The sequence below is a fragment of the Schistocerca americana genome, chromosome 4 (genome assembly GCF_021461395.2).
Source record: "Schistocerca americana isolate TAMUIC-IGC-003095 chromosome 4, iqSchAmer2.1, whole genome shotgun sequence".
Taxonomy (NCBI): domain Eukaryota; kingdom Metazoa; phylum Arthropoda; class Insecta; order Orthoptera; family Acrididae; genus Schistocerca; species Schistocerca americana.
This window is the reverse complement of record NC_060122.1, coordinates 225,468,200-225,492,382: the sequence shown is the minus strand read 5'-3', so window position 1 is coordinate 225,492,382 and position 24,183 is coordinate 225,468,200. Positions and strand designations below refer to the sequence as shown.

General features: G+C 35.8%; 1 protein-coding gene across 1 annotated transcript in view; it reads right to left on the bottom strand.

The window, feature by feature from the left end:
* The window catches only part of LOC124612643 (protein slit), an 814,493-nt gene that overhangs the window by 19,229 nt on the left and 771,081 nt on the right, over window positions 1-24,183 (bottom strand). Inside the window, exons 13-27 of the mRNA XM_047140944.1 lie at window positions 22,199-22,356; window positions 19,170-19,320; window positions 15,063-15,209; window positions 14,886-14,957; window positions 13,970-14,041; window positions 13,728-13,891; window positions 10,548-10,680; window positions 10,344-10,415; window positions 10,063-10,134; window positions 7,450-7,521; window positions 7,014-7,085; window positions 6,766-6,929; window positions 4,489-4,705; window positions 1,950-2,089; window positions 1,394-1,563 (exon numbers count right to left, since the gene is read on the bottom strand). Of these exons, the coding sequence (XP_046996900.1) occupies window positions 1,394-1,563; window positions 1,950-2,089; window positions 4,489-4,705; window positions 6,766-6,929; window positions 7,014-7,085; window positions 7,450-7,521; window positions 10,063-10,134; window positions 10,344-10,415; window positions 10,548-10,680; window positions 13,728-13,891; window positions 13,970-14,041; window positions 14,886-14,957; window positions 15,063-15,209; window positions 19,170-19,320; window positions 22,199-22,356 (1,876 nt within the window). The remainder of the gene's footprint in view (window positions 1-1,393; window positions 1,564-1,949; window positions 2,090-4,488; window positions 4,706-6,765; window positions 6,930-7,013; window positions 7,086-7,449; window positions 7,522-10,062; window positions 10,135-10,343; window positions 10,416-10,547; window positions 10,681-13,727; window positions 13,892-13,969; window positions 14,042-14,885; window positions 14,958-15,062; window positions 15,210-19,169; window positions 19,321-22,198; window positions 22,357-24,183) is intronic.

Sequence of the window (24,183 nt, the reverse complement as noted above, 5' to 3'; positions counted from 1 at the left end):
TTTGCCCACATATGTGCGTGGGTTTAGAAAGCCTTGCTCATGCAAAACTCAGTTTGATCCTTTCTGACATTTTATCCTGTGAACTTTGGTTGAAGGGAACAAGTAAGTTCCACATTCCCAGCAGATTTCTGGAGAAAGTCAGACACAGTGCCCCCCCCTCCCCACTATTCCAATGCAGATATTATTAATGAAGGTGCCAGTCATACAGAATATGTGAGTAGCTCGAAGACTTCTTAAGCAACAGAGCCCAACACATTGTGTTGAACAGTGAATATTCATCAGAGACAAGGGTATTGTCTGGAGTGTCACAGGGGAGTGTGATAAGGTCTCTGTATACTTAAGTAATCTGACAGATAGGGTGAGCAGCAATCAGCAGATGTCTGCTGATTATGCTGTAGTATATGGGAAAGATCATTGTTGAGTGACTGTAGGAGGACACAAGATGATGTAGGCAGAATTTCTATTTGGTGTCATGAATGTAAGTTAATGCAGATGAGTAAGAAAAACAATACTGTAATGTTCAAATACCGGTGTACTGCTTGATGTAGTCACCTCGATTAAATATCCAGGCATAACAATTCAAAGCAATATGAAATGGAATGAGTATGTAAAGATTGTACTAGGGAAGGTGAATTGTCAACCTCAGTTTATTGAGTGAGTTTTAGGGAAGTGTAGCTCATCCATAAACAACACCATGTACAGAACACTAGTGCAACCTATTCTTAAGTACAGCTCGATTGTTTGGGATACCCATCCACAAGGATGGATTAAAGGAAGACATCGAAGCAATTCAGAGGTGGACGCTTTACTAGTTAATGGTAGGTTCGATCAACACGTGGGTGTTACAAAGACACCTTATGAACATAAATGGGAATCCTTCCAGGAAAGGCAATGCTCTTTTTTGTAAAACATTCTTGAGATAACTTTGAGAACTGACATTTGCAGGGGACTGCATAATGATTCTACTGTTGCTAAAGTACATTTCATGTAAGAAACAAAGACAAGATACAATAAATTAGGGCTTGTGAGAAAGCATTTAGACATTAATTTTTCCCTTGTTCCATTTGCAAGTGTAACAGAAAAGGAAATGACTAATACTAGTGCCCTCTGTCATGCACCATATGGTAGCTTCTGGAGTATGTATGTAAATGTAAATGTAGATTTGTGCCTGAAGACTTGCCACTTCCTTTTGCATTTGTATGTAGTCATGTTATGGGCTTAATTTAGATAGTGCTTCAGCTAACCTCTAACTGATGAAAATAAGATTAACAACAGCTCATTCAGCAGATACAAAATAACAAAAGAATGCCAGAAGTTATCTCTACTTAGCTCTGTATTGGCTCAGAAGAATTAAAATAGTGATATGAATCTTAAAACAGTAATCCAAATTTACCTGACACATGTTGTTAACACAATCATCAACATTTACAGTGCAGTTTTCTCCACTGAACCCAGGAGCACATTCACATTTATAGTGTGTAAAATGGTCAACACACCTGGCTCCGTTACGACAAGGATTGTATTCTTTTGTGCAGAATGGTATTTTTGTTTCACAATACTCTCCTAATAAAATAAGAAGCACATAATTTAGATATCTGTTTAAATATAAGGTCTACAGCGAAAAATATATTCATCTAAAATGTAATTTTATGTTTGATTACATTCACAGACAGCAAATTAATATTCTTTAAGGAAAGAGATACTATGTTGGGCAGGTTTCTGATGAGTATGATGTCCCAAGAGACAGAAAGAGAGAGAGATAGAGAGAGAGAGAGAGAGAGAGAGAGCACAATATGAGGAGGGAAGAAATCACATTGTATACTAAACATTTTTCTTTCTTGGGTGCAAATTTGTGTAGTTTTCATAAATTTTTTTCTATGTTATAACAAATGAAATGAAAAAGTACAATTTGTTAGAATATCATGGAAAATCACGATATTATTTCATACCCATAAAACCCTGTGTACAGCGACATTCATAGGCTTGAACCAGATCAATACATGTTGCATTATTTTCACATTTGTTATTGATGCAGTCATCGATGTTGCTCTCACATCTGTCACCAGTGAATCCAGGAGAACAATGGCAGCTGCGAAGAGAATGTAGATTTATTTTGGGTTTACTGTTCATTTCTATTTAACAATAAATTCTTGCCAAAGAATACCAAAATAATTTGTTTTGTAATTTTGATGCTAAATCAGTTAATGTGGCCACTAGTCAGATTTTTTCAGCTAGTTCCTACTCATCAAACAATTGCACTTAATCAAATGATAGAGTTTAATATGCATTCAGCCATGCTTTTCTCCCTCATATCCTACAAATCTCACAATTAAGAAAAACCTTGAAGTAATTGAAATAATTCAAGGTATACGTAAACAAAGAAAATCAGCTGTTAGTGTATTACTCATTAATTTTGTGCATACAATTAGTTTCTATCCTTAAATTGTCATAAACCAGTTGTGTTTGCTGAGGCTAAATTTTTCACAGTATAAACAAAGGAAAGCTGGTACTTAAAAAAGCATCTTTCTCACATATATTAAATAGCTATCTTCCAATGCTAGATTAATATTTACATAATTACTTTCAAGTGAAGTGAGAATTCAACAGCAGCACAGAAGCAGCAACCACAATGGTAAAAATATCAGATATCAACACGACAAAAGAAGATTGCATCCATGCAAGCTGTTTTTTTTTATGGACAGTTCCTTGGTGAGTAAGGCTGAGGTAAGTGGTGTAATAATAATACTTGTAGAAAATTTAAATTTTTATGTAAAAAATCAGTAACAAATTATACCAATAAAAATTTGTACGTATGTCTCCAAAATATTCATTCAGTCACAAACAAAGTGTTCGGTACTGAGATTTTACTAAATATTGAACCATATTTTAGTAATGTTCTATGTCTCACAGGACACTTGAAAAACGCAGTCTGGACTGTTTCATTTTCTGTATGAGGCTACATACTAGAAGATTACTACCATAGGATGCATTACCGCTGGTATTGCAATTTTATCAAATTTGGTTTGAAATATAAGACTGTTAATATCGGTAAGTTTCAATGTAGTTCCAGCCTCCCCCACCCCCCCCACACACACAAACTCAAATTATAACACCTGTGGGTGTGATAACTGACTGTTAATGAGACAGGACAGATGGATGAGTGGAGTGTGTAAGAGTGACATAAAGAGAGAAGAAAACAAACTGTTGGGTCAGAAGAAGATTTGAGTGGAAAACAAGAGGAGATTGGGTGAGGGTAAGGGATGTTTAAAGCATCACTGTCTGGTGTGCAGCATGTTCAGCTACAGTTCTGTGGAGGCCATTCAGGCAAAATTATGTTTGGCTAGCTGTCATACCCACACAGAAAGCTGCACGGTAATAGTACACAGCTGCTGGATATCAAGACTGCTTCCACACACTGCCTTCAGCCACTGTTTTAATAAACATTTCCTTTAACTCGATTACAATAAGAGGTAGTATGGCCATATGGGACATGTTCTGCATCTGGGTCATCCACAGACAAACAACCTGTTAAGGTACAGGATTGACAGCAACAATGAAATGGAGACAGACTAGGATACTGCTTATATTGGGTGGGTGACAATAGTACTTGGGGCAGAATTCTGATAAGTGGAATATCCCTCATTACAGGGCATGGCAATAGGTACCGATAGTTGAAACCCTGGTGAAAGTTGTGGTCAAGTGGAGAGTACTGATCAGTCGATAGTTACCAGTGACATTGTATTTGTTACAATTATGTGAAGAAGTGGTCGAGTGGGGAGTACTGGTCAGTCAATAGTTACCAGTAACATTGTGTTTGTTGCAATTATGTGAAGAAATGCCATGGGAGGTCTTTTTATGGCCTAGCTGATAACAGTATTGTTATGAAATGCTTTGACAGGGTTGTCACTATCTTTTATAACTCCCACTTCCCAGTGAAGATGCAGTATACAAACAGGAAGGAACTTAACGATACAGAATTATAAACTACTCGTAAAATGAACTTACTGTTGGTAGTTAGTGCATTTCATATGGATAGAGGTTCTTATGGGAGCCACCAAAGAAATAATCAACATCCAGGAAAGTAGCTCATTGAGTTGAGAGGGATTGGATGATGCAGAAGGTTTTTATTTACTTCCAGAGTTCTGCAAACCCAATTTTCCCTCCCCTCCCCTCTTCGCTTACTCCCTTTTGATGTGTTGCCCTTACTTTTAGAATGAATAATGCATGACAGTCACATCTTATTTTTGTTGTATTATAATGAATATTGTGAAAAGCTTAAAAAACAGAAAGTGCAGTGTTAATAGGGTTCCATGGCCAGTGTCTTTCGAATAAAATAATTTTTGGTGTTAGGTTGTGTCATTATAAAACACTAAAGCAATTAAACTGCTGACATTTTAATCACTTTGCTGTAGTCCTTGGTATTTTTTTCCTGAAATGAAAATAGTTGTCCAGATAATCATGATTTTTATGGTAATGATATATAAATACCTGAAGCGTCCCTCCTCAAGTACTTTGCAGGTACCAGAATTCCTGCAGGGATTACCATAACATGCATCTATCATGTATTCACAATGCTTCCCATGAAAGCCAGGTGTGCACCGGCATTTGTATTGTCTCTGAGGTAATGGCTGGCATACTCCATTGTTGACACATGGGAATGTGAAACAGGCATCACATTTAGATAAAATCTGTGGGCTTACATGACCTGCAATATGAAATATCCACACATTAAAGTATAACAGAAATATAAGGTGGATTGTAACATCATCATTTAAAGAGCCTGACAACAAAAAATTTACAATGAATAAAAATCTCAGTTTTTTACATTAATTTGTGTCTATTAGACAGTTAAGTTTTAATAACAATAAAACCACATTTATTCATCAAACTTTTCCACCACAGTTAGAATTATTATTTTTATAATTTGCCTTCCCTTAAAATTTATTTTGTGTATATTAAAAGGTTTTAAGTATCTTCTACAGTGCACAGAAACATTTGCCTTGACAACTGCTTTTGTGTGAGTAGTTGCATATGAGAGAGCTATTCACAAGGTGAATATGTAACTGCTGTAAACTGACTGACTGCTCAGAACTGAAGACAAGACTGCTATATTATATAATCAGCAGGGAATATCATGGCATCACTATGTTGTGCTTCTACAAGGATTTTGTTGCACCACTTCATTATTCACATATGACAATCAGCATTAAATATTGTATTATTCTAAGCCTGAAGATTGGAGTGTTAGTATTATTCTGCAGGAACCATTTTTGAATAACTAGTGTGGAGTCTAACTTATAATTATTTCTGTTATGTAATACAGTAATTATATGTACGTTTTAAAGGATTTTGAGAATATGACCAGAGCATTTGTAGCGCAAGCATAAAAATATTAATTGAAGCACTGGATACAAAAACAGCCTTTCTCAAAAACAAATATTTTTCAGGACAGCAAAGAAATATACTAAATAATTTGATATTATCCTGTTCTCAAATGTATTTTTATGTTGCTATCTAGAAATTCTTGAATAGTTCCTGATAAATCCCAGTGCCATATGTTGTAGCGTAACATCCAGCAAGAAACGTCTTTATAAAATAGGATCTTCAATAGCCCTGGAATTTCTCCAACTATATTTTATTTAACTCAAGGTCTGATAACATTTGCCAGAAAAAAGATGAAGTTAGATCAGAAATGCAGAGAACTCTACAAATCAAATTTCCATTTTTGCCTCCCACTATCATCGCCAGAGTCAATAATATCCTAGTTCAGTCTGTTTTTGTTTCCTCTGCTGAGGCCATCAGTGTTACCAAGAAGTTTCAGCTCTTGCTTATCAAATAAAGAAAATGAGACTTCAGGTTTAGGACTTTTAGCTTCTGGTATATCTTTTTTATCACAACTGCTTTCTTTCTGGACATCTTCATTTTTTGCCACAAACACTGTCTTTGGGATTCATGAAAAGCATTCATCAAAAGCACAAACACAATATAGGCAATAGATCACTCAACATAGCACAGAAATTTCTAGGGAGGCAACAGAAAACATTCAGATTGCACTGCCACAAACTTTCTCAAATGCCAGAGGCTGTTTTTGTGAAAACCTTTTTGGATATGGGTTGCTTTTGCAAAACCACCCTACTTCAAAGGTATAGTAATGTAGGATAAGACCTGTTTTGCTTTGTTTGATTATTGAGTGTATGGGCATCAGCCATGGCTACCAGAATATACGAAAAACAAGGAGAAAAGGGAGTTGTTATTTTTTACAATGAACTTCTCAATTGTGACACATTTTAAGAATTACACTTGCCAATAAGAAGAGACAAGAATGGTAGAGAGCTTGTTTCATGATGAAACAATGAAAGTGAACTGAATTCACCTAAATATGAAGTAGTGTTATAGCCTAATATGCAAGAAAAAGCTATGCCAATTGACAAAATATGATACTGAAATTAAACAGAAGACTTTTGAAAATTACATAAAGCAGGATATTATACACATGCATTTAAACTTTCTTGTCTTCTTTACCCAACACAATAGGCATAATTTTTTTCCTTTGAATTTATAGAATTAATTAAAATTCTCTTACATAGCTACAGTATTTAAATGAAGAATCTTTCCGTCACCATCAGCTTACCTTAAACTGGCCAAAAATGTAATAGCAAATATATTTAGGTGGCTAGTGTATTACATTCCTTAAATTGCAATACACAGTTACAAAACTGTTGATAAGAAAATAATGTTTAACATAATTTTCACTTGAATGTTTACCTTTGCACTGGAATGATGATGCTGGTGTTGTCAATAATAATTTATCCTTCATAGATGGTGGTTCAGCACAGCGTGCAATTCCTGGTTCCACATAATCTCTTTTTACCCATTCAGCTAACCATTTCATTTTACAGTCACAGTAGAAAGGATTTGCTCCTAGGGCCCTGAAAGATTTGTCATAAGTAACTGGAAGACATTTAGAAAGCACACATACTGTAATAAAATACTGCAATTGATGTCATACTTACAAGTGGGTAATTGACTGCAGATCAATAAATGAGCCTTCTGGAACCATTGATATGTCATTACCATGAAGTGATCTGGAAGATATTAAATTAGTCTTATTCTCCATAAAATAACAGCATAAGTGACTTAATTATATTTGCTCTCAACATCTTTGTCAGGATGTACATTAGGTAAATTCAGCTATGCTTAACTTTTTATTTAAAGATCCAGTTAATTAGATATTGTATTACTTTTTGTTGTAACTGTTGCTTTACAAGAAATGCGAGTCCAGTTGCAACTAGTCATACATATATTAGAATAAATGAAATGAGAGCCCTAGCTAATTCTACATTAAATTAAATGCCCCTAGATTTACTTTTGACTGACACATTCTTACATGAACTCTAGTTGCTAGTAAATGACATTACAAAGTACAGATATAAGTGGAGGATTACTTACATGATTCGTAAGGACTTGAGACCAGCTAGGGCATCTCTCTCTATACACTGCAATTTATTGTAACTGATGATACTAGGGAAAGAGAAAAATTGAAGTCATTACATGCCCTTTCTCAGAGCAGACTAAGTACCAATTAATTGTAATGTACTAAGTTTATCATTATTCACTTGCCCTATTAGACACAAGTATTGATCAAAATTTCACTATTATGTCACTGCTACTACGGCATCATTGGCATATGTACACATACATCGAAAATATCTGGTATACTTGTAACCCCATGTCATTTTCATCAAATGCTAGGTAGTGTACCATGAACCATATGCTACCTCTAACTTTTAAATAATGCTGTAGATGGTTGTTAATATAGCCTTTTTTCAGTTTCAGATCCATAATTTTCACAGTGGTAACAGAAATAAATTGAAGTTATTGCACAACAGGAATGCATTGCAAGTTCCTCTAAAAGTCTGGGGCCTCTTTGTTGAACAAATTTGTAAGGCCATACAAATTGCAGTGCAACCCTTGTGGTTAGCATGTTCAAAACATTTCTGCTGTTTCCCGCACTTCTTACATCAATCCATTTCTGATTTTAGTTCATTTAGTGATATGTACACTTTGTGCATTCTTTCTCACTGACATACAGTCCACTCACCTAAACTTGTTTTAAAAATTTACATCACATATTAAAATGCTTTATGAGATTTTAGTCTTTGTTGTAGTCTTAAATATGGTCGATGTTCAGGGATATGACAGGAATGATCATTCAAAACAAAAAAGTAAAGTAAACATGGGCTCTAAAACACATACCTTAAGAGCTATAAGCAAATCTTGATCTTTTATACTGTGAAGCAGATCTCTCCTACTGCAAGCTCTTTGCTTTCCATATTTTAAGAAGTGTTAGCACAGACCAAAACAAGAAAAAAAGTCCAGTAAACATGCGCTCTAAAATGCACACTTTAAGAGCTAATTTGAAACACAACACTTCTAATGAACAAGTGCTCATAACTTTTAAGGTAAACATTTTAGAGCACATATTTACTGGACATTTTTTTCTTTTTTTTGGTCAATTCTACCACTTTCCAAAATATGGAAATCAAAGAGCTTGCAGTAGAAGAAATTTGTTTTACAATATCGAAGATCAAGAATTGCTCATAGCTCATAGGTTTGCATTTTCGAGCCCATGTTTACTTGATGTTTTTGTTTCGAATGATCTTTCCTGTCATATCCCTGAATATTGACCATCACTTCTGAAACACCCTGTATAGTGTCTGATGATACTGGAAGAAAGAGAAAATTTCATTGCTTGTTAGTGTTATCATTCTGAAGGAAGAAAGGAAGGATGTCCTGTCGACATTGAGGTCATTAGAGATGGCACAAGCTCAAATTGTGTCAAGGATGCAGAAGGAAATCAGCTGTATGCTTTCAAAGGAACCATTCCGGCATTTGCCTGGAGTGACTGAGGGAAATCACAGGAAACCTCAATCTGGATACCTGAACAAGAGTTTGAACTGTCGTCCTACTGAATGGAAGTCTGCTGCGCCATCTCACTCAGTTATTGTCATTCTAATAATAATCTAAAATGTAGAATAAATTTCCTTTACTTTATGTCTATGGTCAAGAATTTTTTGTCATCAGACTACCGGTTTCAGTCTATAATGACCATCTTCAGATATGTTTTATAAAAACATGTCCTAATGTACTGCAGCCATAGTGGCATCATCAAATGTTAAACACAAAATTAGCATTTAACATTTGATGATGGCACTACAGCTGCAGTACATTAGGACATGTGTTATTCTGTATATTTGGGTCACTGTTTTATTTGCAACCATGTCGCAGCTTGTGAATCTACAACTTCATTCATTCCGTATCATAACAGTTTATTTGCTGACTGGATCAACAAAACATATTAAACTAAAAAATGTGTATGTCTCCATACATTCATGTAAGTCTGGTGTAATTACATCATTCTTTTTCAAGAAGAAAACTTTTCAGCCCAATTTTTACAGTGATGGATACCTGGGAAACGATATCTTGTATATTTGCTCCTATAGCGCAAGACAAAGTAGGAGAAAAATATTATTTTTGCATTCCAAATACAAATTATTTCAATTAGTAACTAATATAAGTTTGAGACTCCTAGAAGCTGAATACACAAAAACTGAAATGGATAAAATCCTGACTGTTAAGCTAGCAATGTACATCCACCTTTTGAATTATTTAATTGTGAATCAAAATAATTGTTTGGCATCACAAATTGTTGCAATTATTAATACAATACTGATTTAGTGCATGGATTCTATACTTATTTCTGGATAAAAAGTGATTCTGTAACATGTAATCAAAACATGGTTTTTAATTATGATGCTTTTCCTCTCTGAGTCGCAGTTTTCAGATTACTGTTTTATATTTTTCAAATGCATTTTAAAGTTTTCTCTAACACAATGCCTTGTGATGTAACTAAAATATTCTGCTAAAAAAACTCTGTTGTATGTGTTTACTGCTATACTTCTGTGCATCAAGCTAATGGAGCAATGTTGTTGCATGTGACACTTGAATATTCAATATTTTCATCTTCTAAAATTCTGTACTCTTAAAATAAAATGTACTCACAGGGTAGACAGTTTAGTCAGGTTGACAAAACTGTAATTTGCCAAAATTTGTATCTGATTGTTACTCAGGTCTCTGTCAAACAAAAAAATAAAATAGTATGTTAGAATATTTGTGTACATGAGCTTAAATAAGTCAGTTTCATTATTCTTACAATGAACTGTCTCTGGACTAAATCATTCACATTCACTTTCATACTGCTCAAACAGTTAGGAAATGGCAACTCTTGCAATGTTAGGATTATCATTATGTGTTTTGCAAGAAGGTTGATGCTATGAACTTACAATCTGGTCAGTGATTTTAGATGACTCAGCCGTTCTCTGTGAATCATTTGAATTTCATTGACATCCAAATACCTGCAACAAACACGTGAAGTTATTGACCTGCATGTCCAAAACCAAAATGGTATGGGATTGTGGATGTTTAGGAAAAGGGTTCAGGAAAACATATCAGCCACAAATTGCATCATAATTAATGAAGTAACTCACAGCTCTGAAGTCTCTGGTGGAATGCCTTTGGGAATTTCCTTTAGCTTCACCCTGCTGCAACGCACAACTGTACCAGTACAAGAGCATTTTGGGGGGCAATAGTTATCTCCAAGGCAGCCTTGATCATTATCACCTGAAAAGAAAATATTGAACCCTCAGTGGAACAATAGAACAAACAAAGACAGTCACAGAAATAAACTGCAGTATAAATAAGCAGATTAAAAAAAAATTACCAGCTATGTTCAATTCAGACCAACATAGTACTTATTTTTTTGACAGCTGGCTTCGTCAATTCAAACATTTATTTTAATTCAGTAAATAGCTAAAATAACTTCCACAGCACATCTTCATGCATTTTCAATGAAATGAATTTTTGTGAAGTAAAGTGTGTATGCCAAAGTCTAGATTTGACTACAGTTATTAGAAATAATTGCAATGTGTGGCTATCATATTTCTCAAACAACGGAAAATCCAGGCTGGAATGTAACAATACCAGAGAGGGAAAGTTGCTACTCACCATATAGCAGAGATGCTGAGTCGCGATAGGCATCTGCAGTGATGAGCAGTCCCTCTCAAAATATACTAAGGGTGTCACTGAAGCCTTCACTGACCATAATTATCCTCCCATCTTTGTACAAAAATAAATCTCCCGCACCTTATCTTTCCAGTCTCCCACCAACTCCCCCAAAGCATTCCCCTCGTAACTCAGTACCATCCGCGACTGGAGCAACTGAATCACATTCTCTGCCAGGGTTTCGATTACCTCTCATCGTGCCCTGAAATGAGAAATGTCCTGCCCACTATCCTTCCCACCCTTCCTACCATGGTGTTCCCCTGTTCACCGAACCTACACAATATACTCGTCCATCCTTACACAACCCCTGCTCCCAATCCCTTACCTCATGGCTCATACCCCTGTCATAGACCTAGATGCAGGACCTGTCCCATACATCCCCCTACCACCACCTACTTAAGTCCGGTCACTAACATCACCTATCCCATCAAAGGCAGGGCTACCTCTGAAACCAGTCATGTGATTTACAAGCTAAGCTGCAACCACTGTGCTGTATTCTATGTAGGCATGACAACCAACAAGCTGTCTGTCCACATGAACGGCCACCGACAAACTGTGGCCAAAAAAGAAGTGGACCACCCTGTTGCTGAACATGCTGCCAAACATGATATCCCTAATCTCAATGACTGCTTCACAGCCTGTGCCATATGGATCCTTCCCACCAACACCAGCTTTTCTGAATTGTCCATGTGGGAACTTTCCCTGCAATATATTCTACGTTCCCATAACCCTCCTGGCCTCAACCTTCGTTAGTCACTGTCCTCACCCATCCATCCCCCTCCCTGTTCCCATTCTAGCACTACAGAGCCATCATTTCACTGCCACACCCAGTCTTTTAATTTCTTTTTATTTCTCTCCCTTCCACACCTTCCTCCTGCCCTCTGTCTAAACTGCAACACTTCACTGTCTGCCACTCCCACCATACTATCCCTCCTCTTCCCCGCCTCAGCCTCCTCCTTACCCCCACCCAGTTGCCACTCCCATCATGCACGGGTGCTGCTGCTCGCAGTGCAGTTTCAGTTCTCTGAGACTGCAGACATGTGTGCAAGTAGTGTGTGTGTGTGTGTGTGTGTGTGTGTGTGTGTGTGTCTCTACCTCTGACAGAGGCGTTAATGGCCGAAAGCTACAATTGTGTGAAGTTTTTTGTTGTGCCTATCGTGACTCAGCATCTCTGCTATATGGTGAGAAGCAACTTTCCTCTCTGGTATTGTATCGTATTTCTCACATGTATTTAAAAATTCTTTTTTGCTGTTTCTTCAAGTATTTTGTTTCATTTAAGAAATCAATTTCATGGCCACACTACCATTCTGTAAAAGACTCTTGAACCACTGATCACTAACACTTTTAAGTCCAGTGCCTAGAATTAAACTGATTCATCACTGTCAGCTCATAACATTAGGTCCTAAACCATGCACAAAGAAAGGATCAGCAAAGGACTTACAGCTTCAAAAACGATGTAGTACTTAGACTAGTGCCCTAATTATTTTGTATTCTGTCACAATACATGGAGAGGCGTTATAAGTGTTATCTAATGTTTTCTCTCAAATATTATTTAAGAAAACAATCAAAAGTTCTCATTTATTTGCCACACAAACAGGCACATCGATTGCTAAACTTATGTGCTATGTGTAGTTATTTCCTGTCATTTTGATTAGTAATACTTTTGTCATTTTTTATGTTACTGAGGCCTTCTCACATCTTTTGATCTAGTAGTTGTTTTTTGTGTTTTATGGTGCTCAGTGTTAAAAGCTTCAGTTCATTCATTCATTCATTCTTGTGTTCCATAGATCCCATCAAGAAGGAGAACGTTCAGAAATGTGGAATGACTTAAGGTATGCATTAGCCTGAGACAAATACGTCAAAGAATCTGAGTATTGTTTTAACAATAAACTATCAGTATATAGCTTAATGCTATTCACACTTACACTATTCAAATTTAATAAAGTAAATCAGTAAGAAAGCTACTACTCGGAAAGGATAATTTCATTATATAATTGCTCTTTGTCTGATGATAGCAGCTTAATGTGTACTTGATTACAAAGGCATTTTTCAGAGAGAATATATAAATGTCTATAAATAATGAGTCCTATATGTATTACATTAGTACATGTCATACCGTTTTATGATAAACACTAACTGCCATGTAGCTAGCAGAAATCTTCAATCACTGTATCTCGATATTTAGTGACCTCAACATGCCAGATTACCTACAAAAAGTTTTCTGAATTCAGCCCAAAAATATGAAAAATACATTTTCATAAATGAGTCTTAGAGCATTATTTTCTTGGTAGCATGTCACACTTTTGTTTAAACTTTTGGCTAACACTGATGTAGCTTTTATTTGATTACTTTATTCCTCAGGTATTGTCTCATTGACTTTTATTGTTTTTGTTTTCATATCTGTTAGAATCCATTCATTCATCACAATAGCCTTTCAACTATAAATTTACTTGTACTGTATTCAGTACTAGAAGTATGGGTGGGAGGGGTGAATGCAAATAATATAAGGAGTAAAGGTAATCACTTGCTGTATAGTACACACACACACACACACACACACACACACACACACACACACACACAAAGTCAGTCATTTTTGTACTTACTAGTACATTTAAATTCATGCTGTGGCAGTTCATGAACAGGGACATCTTTTACACGCAGTGGCAACTGGCACCTGGGACTGCCTGTGCTTAGATCTCGCTTCCTTAACCACTCCGCAAACCATGCCAAATGACAATTGCAGTTGAACGGGTTTGACAGCAGATTTCTGTAATTATACTCATTTGAAATACAAACAGAGGAAATGTAACATTTTGTAAGAAGATACTATTTTTCAGTTACTTACAGAGTATGGAGTGATGTGAGGAAATCAAATGAGCCAGGCATCACACATGTTATCTGGTTGTCATACAGAGACCTGCAAGGAAAGTATGAGTTATAAATAGGAATAGGTATGAACAATTAACATAAATTCATCAGATTAAAGCAACAAATATAGAAAGTAATTTGTCAACTTCTCCTGGCATAATTCATGATGAAATAGTTCACAGATGAGTGGCCAGATGATAGTGTCCAATGGGCACAATAATGTGGAAGCAACCACAACAGCTTTCCATCACCAGGTTGCTTGCTGAAATTTTATGCTTGTATGACAATGACATCTGGCTCTTCACCTGTGAACTATTTCATTAGGAAGAAAGCAAAAAATGGTTCAAATGGCTCTGAGCACTATGGGACTTAACTGCTGTGGTCATCAGTCCCCTAGAACTTGGAACTACTTAAACCTAACTAACCTAAGGACATCACACACATCCATGCCCGAGGCAGGATTCGAACCTGCAACCGTAGCGGTCGCGCGATTCCGGACTGAGCGCCTTAACCGCGAGATCACTGTGGCCGGCAGGAAGAAAGCAAACTTACTGTTCTGTTATATTATAGATGTTAGTTAAGAATTTTTTCTTCAGTGCACAGAAGACATTTTAAGCATATCGAATATGTAAGTGTACTTTTAATTGTATTAACAAGTAAGAATGAATTAATAAGACAATTCCTTACAGCAACAATTCTCAATTTTTGAAACCATGGAAATAACTATTTCAGTTTTCAAACGTGATATTGCTCTGTTATATACAATTTTTATACCAGAGATATTGAGAGCAGCTACAAATGTAACTAATATATAAGAAATTACAACATAGTAAATACAAAAATACAGTTCAGTGCAACATGGTTGTTGTAGTTCATACAGGCTGAATACTTACAGAATTTTAAGACTGTTGAGGCCAGTAAACATTTTGTTATGAACTTCTCTAATTTTGTTTTCTGACAACAACCTATAACATAAAAGAAAGAATGCATGCATTGAATAATGTGACTGTGAAATAATTGCAGACAAAGTAGACATTCTTGCAAATAATTGTAACTGAAACCACACTTACAACTCTGTTAACCGTGCCGTGCCCTCAAAAGCGTTTTCTTCGATTCCTGTTATTCGGTTTCTTCTCAGGTCAATTTTCAATAAATTTGGTAATCGACCAAATAACCCGTCAGATTTTATTCGACCGATTACATTATCATTCAGCAACCTGAAAGAAAGAAAAACTGTAATTATAATATCTACATGTAACTCTGACTTGCATTATTTCTAAAGAAATGTCTGATTATTTTGTGAAGTGTGTTGCAATTTAAATCTGTGGAATTCAAAGAGTCTGCTCTCTAATGAAATGAAGAACAATGTAGCAGTTCTAATGTAAAGACATCATATTTTGGAAAAAAACTTCTGTTAATAACACAGTCAAAACACCTCCACAGTTTTTCACAGAATGATTGAACTTCTTTATTGTAAGATATTAAACTGTTCTTTATGACAGAGAGTTTGAATTTATTGCTTGATTCAATGAAGTCTCTTTCCAACTTACAACTTATACAGAGTGAATTATTATTAATTCTGAAGGTATTGTTCTGCAGGAAGGGGTTTAAATCCTTAAATGGCTATCCTGATTCTGCTCTTCTGTCATTTACTCTTTCAGATGCTCTGGCTAGAATTGTGCATGCTGACCTTTACTACTTTTGCTATGTCTTATCTGCAACAGAAATACTTTTTCCTAATAGAGAAGTGAGGTACACTTTTGTGAATGTTCAACCTTTTTATCATGCACAGGTACTGTCAACTCTTGGGCATTACTATCAGAATATCAGTGTGATTGATGAAAAATGGAGAACTGATTAGCTGGAACTGTAGCTTCTGGTTTTTCAAACTATACTAGCAGTGAACAGACATAAGTAACTGATATATCTTTTCCATCAACAGATAAAGATACATCAATAGTAAAGAGCATGGATGCAATATGTGTAGTGGCTCCACAACAACAGGCAGTAACTGCTAGCACCCAAGCTGGTCCGTGGGGAATTGTGAAGATGGCAGTATAACTAGCCGAAGAACAGGTGGAAGTCGATTCTCTCTGGACAGTCACCTGAAGCAAACAATCACCAGCTACACTATGCCACCATCTCGTCACTGGCACTGCTGCTGCACCTTGTTTACAACTGTACTCCACTCCTCTGGACTCTGCCAGATTTGCCATCTTGCCCTGCTGTACTGTCATAGCCCCCTTTGACTCAGTAGATGATTTTCCCCACTAAACTGTAAATGTCTTGATAAATCAAATGATAGTACACCTTTGTTGTATAAGCGTTGCTTGCATGCTGTTATTCAATAATCTGTTCAATCAAAAAATACTCACAAGTAACATATGTATTTTTTGCTTTCTTTTCTGCCTTCATAAATTTTTGAAGGTTCACAAATTCTTTGCCAATTTTTTATTCAATTATGCTCTGTCTCATAAATAAGAGTAACATACTCTTGGAATTCCTTGTTTCATCTTTTGTCTAACTCACCAAGAAAATGCTTACAGTTTTTATTAGTCCATGAATCAGTACTCTGTTACTTATTCATTGCACCATTCAAGTCTTAAATTATTTTAAACTCCAATTATGTTTTTGGAATATGCTTCTTTCTACATTTGTTGAACTTAGGATTTTGTGACATTTTTTGTTTAACCTGAGATGTGCTTTTTTTCCTTGTAACATGATTTCTTTCTTTTACACATGATGGACATGACAATCATTACACACAATAGTTTCTACACAACATTATCCACAGCCACAGACTTGATAGACTCAGAGTAATAACCTGAAGTTTTTTGTACCACTACTCTATTACAGTTTCTGAAGTATCCAAAGACTGCCTTCAAACAAGAGCATAGACACAACTGCATCATGCAGTAATAGTTGGAGAGTAATTTATTTTGACTTGTATGAACAGTGCCTCTGTTAACACAGTCTTGTGAAATAAAACTCTGTGCATTCTACAACTGTATCTAAAAACTTTTCTTGCAGACAAAAATTGCAAAAGTATTTTAGATTGCCTGGAGAAAATATAAATGTTCTTCATGATATTGCTGAGCCAATAATGCTGCAAAGAAAAATAGTTGTGTGTTGATAATAAATAGAGAAGAAGTACTAAAGAAATCTCATATTGTTTCTATTTATTAAGTATGAAGAATATTTGTCATTTGTAGTATAAGTAGCTCTTGGAAGATAGCTTATGCAGACTAGATGTAATGTCTCAGGAGAACATTTATCAAACCTGCTATGATAATGTTTCTGTGACTTAAGGCTAAAAATTATAACAAAATAATTTTGTTTACTTAATTTATTTCTTCTTGCAATCTTTTAAGGGAACCAAGAGCTCTAGTCTGAATAATGTACATAATGGTTGGTACTGTCATTGTTTTATAAAATGTTGAGGGTATTTCTGTTCAGATTTGATATATTTGGATTTTTTTGTTCCATATAATAGCTGCTTTCTCTACATTCTGGTGTTTTAAAAGATATAATTTTCAAAACTGCAGAAATGTGATACTTGCTCTGTTAAATTTACATCAATTATTATTTTGCTTCTAATGGATATTTTGCATCTGAATGGTATTAGTTTTTTTATAGTTGTTGACAGTTTCAAAATGTGTTTATTTGTGATTATCTTTACACAATAGCCACGGTTCTAATGCAGATTTCATGTTTTGTCAGGCATTATTTGGTAATCTCCACATAAACACAAAGCTGAGATCTTGAATTTGAAAGATTTATCATGAGAGCATTATTTGACAGCCACTAAAACTGTCAGATGGGAGATATTAAAACGTTGAAAAGAAAATGAAACTTCCTGAAATTGCCGGCCGCAGTGGTCTAGCGGTTCTAGGCGCGCAGTCCGGAACCGCGCGACTGCTACGGTCGCAGGTTCGAATCCTGCCTCGGGCATGGATGTGTGTGATGTCCTTAGGTTAGTTAGGTTTAAGTAGTTCTAGGGGACTGATGACCACAGTAGTTAAGTCCCATAGTGCTCAGAGGCATTTTTGACCTTCCCAAAATTCATGACATTTTAGCCCCTAACAGAATTCATGTTAAGCGCTACATTAGGTACAGAATTAATCACAGTCTTGGATTGTATTTATCACAACTTATTTGGACAGCAACAATCTGCAGCAGCAGGACGCATTTCGAATGTGTAGCCAACATAGCCTATGACAACGATTTGCAACTCTAGCTAAAAATGTGATACCAAATTGTTATATAAATGAATCTATCATAGTGATGTGAGTTACATATATTACTGTAAACTTTATGTAATGATGACAGATATGAGAGGTATTCAATAAATAACGCAACACCTTTTTTTCCATGGCCTATCTCAGTTGTAAAAAAGCATAATTTGTTGTAGGACATCATGGAATATTCGCAATTCAGCCCCAATAGTTTCATGAAATTCTGACTGGTGTCGGTCCTATACACAGCCTTCAAAATGTGTCTGCAATGGAGTTGTATTCCAAACAGAGAGCTGTCACTGAGTTTTTTTGGCAGAAAACCAGAGCATCACTGATATTTGTAGGTGCTTGCAGAAGGTCTACAGAGACCTGGGCAGTGAATAAAAGCATATGAGTTGTTGGGCGAGGCTTCTGTCACCATTGCAACAAGGTCGCACAAACATGTCCAGTCTACCATTTGCTGCCCAGTCACACACAGCTCACAATTAAACATCTTGCTGCACAATTATATGTCTCTGTTGGTAGTGCAGACACTCTCATCAATGAGCAAGATGTTGGCTCTGACTTTGACCAGTGGAGTGGTACTTGTTGGCATACAGGCCCACCCACTAAGATTACATAAGGCCGTCACATTGAACAGAGATTAGGCTTTATAGGGAGAAGAGTAGAGAATAATATGGTTATTGAAATCCAACATAAAAACTGCCTTCTTTCAGTGAAAAAAATATGTTGCGTTACTTACTGAACACCCCTCATATTAACTATACTTATACTTTTGCGCACATAGTAGGGACATACAGTATTTAAGATTTTATTTTCCAATACAAGAATATTTGTGAATTATATGTTTGAATTCAACTAAAATAGTGTAACAAAGGTCCTCCTCTTTGTTAGAAATAACCTACTTTAATGTAATACAACATCTTTAAACAATTTACTCACAGTTCTGTGGTGTACATTGGGATGTCTTTAGGAATTTCTGAGAGACCTCTTCCTGAGCAGTCAACAAGGGTCCCATCGCAAGAACACCCAGCAGGGCATTCAGTGTCAATGAGACATTCACCTGCTAACCGTGTCCGGTATTCTTCTACACCTGACAGCAGAATCATTGATATATTACTAGCAATTTTTATTTTCAACAAGTTGTAAAAATTATAAGTGCATATTCAACTGTTGATTTATGTCAATTCAGTACTTCATTAACTATGATTATTATTTCTTAGAATGATTATTTTGTTTTGTAAATCAAAGTTACACTTATTTACTGGAGGAAAACATAGAAGAAAAACTGGTGCAGAAGAAAAACTGGTACACTTCGATATAAAGACAGGAAATGAATGTGCCAATGAGAAGTAGTGATATGATCCAAAAATAGCAGAAACAGGATTTACTCTCTGTCAGCTGAAATTGTTTTGAAAGCAGTGTTGCCATACAGATAATTAATTCTCAGTTTGTGGTAAATGAAAATTCTTTCATTGAATGTCAGGAACAAACTAATCAAAAAAGAAAAAGTCGGACTGAAATGCAAGGATGCATATGAAATATGTTGGCTAGTGAAGCATTTCTTTTAGTGTTGGAGTAAATTATATTATGTATTCTACAACACTGCAATTTCCAAAATAACTCTATTAATTGGCTCTTTTAGATGAATGACCTTGAGAGCCCATTACCAAAAAAGGCAGTGATTTTTACAATTGAGTTATTATTCTGACACAATCTCTCTTACTTACCTACTGAGACAAAACTGAAGTATAACACACATTAGTTGCAACATACACCATGCTCTTAGTCACCTAAAATTAAATATAAGGTTAGAGCCAAGCACCCCACAACATGTACGGTTATTAGGTAAGGTTTGGGAATGGTTTTACATGCAGTTGTAAAGTGAAGTTCAAGTTAAATACAATGCAACAGTGTTTATTTACATGTAATCTGTGATAGATGATGAGCAATGAATACTATTTTTCCCCATTATTTGGAAACCAGCACACCAGAGACTTTCTCTCCACAGGGAGAATTATTTGTTATTGATAATACAAACAGTAATTATAAGAAAGTTTCTAACTGATTCTAAACTTTTTAAAAAGTTTACAGTTACAAAAAATCACTGTACAAGAGAGTGACAACATATATCTGATCCTATACATTTACTGAGGTAAGTGGTGAAGTTATGATGTCATGGTCTTTGTTATAACAATTTTGATTTAAAATAATTACAAGTCCATTAGTGCCATGATTTATAACTCTTAACAATGAAGAGCCATTATAAAAGTTATATATATATTTTTTATTATTATTGTCTCTGGAAGTCATGAAAGTGGTTAAAATTGTGAAGAGACAAGAAAGTTGGACAACACTTTCCATGAAGAGGCACAATATCCAGTACATTTACCCAGGACCTCTGCTGAAACAAATCAGTCAGGCCATTTCCTCTTCCATGCATTTTAGCAACATATCTCACACAAAGGTCTTTAATACTTCATAGATTACTCCAACAAGGCTATGAATTTCTCAAATGAAGCCCTGAAATTAGACTTTCTCTCCATGATATCCTTCGCACACCACCACCTGCTAACCTCCACAACATCCTTGTCAAATTACCCTGACCATTCTCCATATGACAAGATTCCTACCTTTATAATCATTCCACAATAAAACCAGGCCAATAGCCCAACCCACTGCCACTGCCATTTTCACTGGCAGAGCAACATGTGAATTTACTCATCATATACACCATTTGACACGCACTCATTGCAAGGCTCTCTGTATAGGGATGATCACCGTCAAATGGGCAGAACACATGAATGGACACAGAATCATTGCTCACTTTGGGGACATCCTGTGCCCAGTTGCTACACAAAACAGTGTGCGCATAGGGACCTTATATATGCTATATCATATAATCCATTCTCTCTTCAACACACAATTTCACCTCCAATATGATGGTTGTAAGTTCTTTCTCTTTTCCCTTTTGAACTCTATCCCTTTCCCCCTAACTTTCTATTCCTTAATTGCACTATTCTTTTCACTTTTAATTTTCTTCTCCTTTTCTACACAAACAATCTCGTATTCCTACTCTGTGCCTTTGATCACCTATAAATAGAAGGTAGCACAGTGGTTAGGGATATATTATCTTTGACCTCCTCTCTCTGATATCTTTTCTGCATCTTCACCTCCCTTTTTCTTCAAAACAGATAGATCCCTCTTAACCTAGCATCTGGGAGACCTGCCACCCTGACACACTGCCTTTTTCCAACCTCCACCAACCAGACCCTATTTTTCTCCTGGAAAAGGAATGCACAGTACTGAGAAATATGAGGACTGTTTTCTATTTTAAATGTTTCCATCCTGGTACTGAGAGCTGGGCCTCCAGAAGGTATGTATTGACCAGCCTTCTGTCTCTTTATGATTTTAACTGTTTATTATATGTGCTAATCACCATAAAATATTACCTACAGAAGCTTTATTGTATTAATACCATTAGTTCTTCTATATTAAATTACATACCACTTTTAGTGATATATTAATTAGAAAGATATTAAGGTAATTGTGAGAAATGGATTTTGTGTCTAGAGTGCTGCATATTCAGAATAATTGTACTAATTGTCATTAAAAACAGTGGCATGTGCTGTAAAAAGTAAGTTAATTTTAAGCTGACAATAAGTGAAAATGAATAACAATTTTACTCACTTTGTTGAATCAAAATTTGAAAATCTCATTGCTGGAAATTACTGATTTTCTTTCATTTTCATCTGCTAATAAGATGTATTTACATTTCCCTCAAAAGTTTGAGTAACTACACTAATATATTATCTGAGGATTAATTAGAACAGAAACATTAGAATGTGTGATTAAGAAAGGTATGAGAGAGAGAGAGATCAGGAGGAAAGGATTGTTATATGGTAGTGAGCATGTAATCAAAGGGAAAGGACCCGTACAAAGCAGTGAGGTGTCTGCTCGCTTACCCTTACATTTGAACTTCTCATCTCTGAGAGATTCAATGCGTCTCCTCTGCATGCGCTTTGGAGAATCACAGCGGGCTCCAGATGTTTCAATGGGGTTACGGTGCAGGTACTCAGCCAGCCATCGCAGGTTGCAGTCGCATATAAATGGATTCCGAGCCAAGTGCCTACAGAAAGCGTAATGCATTACAAAGTGATATGAACAGTATCTATGTCACATATCTCAGGTCAGATTAAATTGAAAAACATTCCATGAAAGTGATGATTAATATCAATAGTCTATAGTGGACCTATGCATGGAGCACCACAAAAAAACGTAACAGGAAACAGCATTTACACTAGTGTTTGAGTTCTTATGCTATTTCTGGCTAAAGTATGTACACTCACACAAACAACCACACAGACACCCAAATGTGCACTCCCATGGCCACAGTGAGATTCTATGAATTTCTGTTATTGTTGTATAATTAATATCAAACAAATCTTAAAAACTGTTACTCAGTGATACATTCAGTATAGAAATCTCACTCTTTCATTGCACTGTATCTAAATTTTCTGTGTGGATTTTTTTTTTTTGTTTGTTCTGTGATAAAAATGTTATAAAGATAGCAACAGATACATGACCAAGAACTGGGACTACACTGATGTAAAAAAATTAGAGGTTCATTAACCAGTAAACATCAATAATCTGAGTTTACATCCTCTGTAGGAGTCGTTCTTTTATAGTAGGAGAAACATTTTTAGAATATTCCCTCACCTATAAATAAACATATGAAGTAATTTTTGGGTCAAGTACTCATACAACAAAATTTAAGAAAGTTTGTTGTCATCAATAATAATATTTATCTCTCTGGTCTCTTTGAGTACACATACTGTACTCAAGAGATACTTACATTACAGATCTGACAGTATAATTGAAAAATGAAACAATGTACTTCTATAAACAATTTGTCTAGAACTGCACTATATATATTAGCTTCCTGCGGCTTCCTAATGTCTGATTTTACTTAAAAATTAATTTGACAGAGTTTTGACAAGTCTAATATCTGTAATATTATTATTCATCATGAAAGCAAATTACACTTCTCAGTATGCCAAAATAGGTGTGTTTTAACTCTTGTATACACTTGTCACAGTTCAAATGAAAAAAAGTGTGCTGATCATCAGAAAGTACACTTACGTTATGGATGTTAAGTGAGGCTTCCTACAGAAACTGAATGCAGTTACCTTAACTGTTGGAATAGTGTCTAGTTAGTACCAGTGATTCACTGAAACTTCTGAAGTTTACACTCTCACATTCCATGATGCCATATGTGGAAATATTTTGGATTGGCTCAATTCAGGCAGAAAATTTTTTTTAACCCAAATGCTAGCAATCTGGACCATATAAGTTATCAACTCCTGAAGCTTACATGGGTCTCTGTTTACTAGGTTGTGAACTCAACATCTACTTCTACATCCATGCACTGCAAAATACTGTGAAGTGCATGGCAGAGAGTGCTTTCCATTGTACTAGTTATTGGGAGTCTTTCCTGTTCGATACATGTATGGAATGAAGGAAGAATGGTTGCTTGAATACCTCCACGCATTCTGTCATCAGTCGAATCTTGTCTTTGTAATCCCCACATCTACATCTACATCCATGCTCCACAAGCTACCATATGGCACATGGTGGAGGGTGCCTGGTACCATACTAGTAATTTGCTTTCCTGTTCCTCAGGAATGGAGTGAGGGAAAAACAATTGTCTGTGTACCTCTGTATGAGTCCTAATTTCTCTTATCTTACATTTATGGTCCTTATACAAAATGTACATTGACAGAAACAGAACTGTCATGCAGTCAGCTTCAAGTGCCAGTTCTCTGATCTTTTCCAATAGTGTTTCACGAAAAATCTCCATAACAACTGCATGTTGATTGAACCTACTGGTAACAAAGCCAACAAATCGCCACTGAATTGCTTTGATGACTTCCTTTAATCTGATCTTGTGGGAATC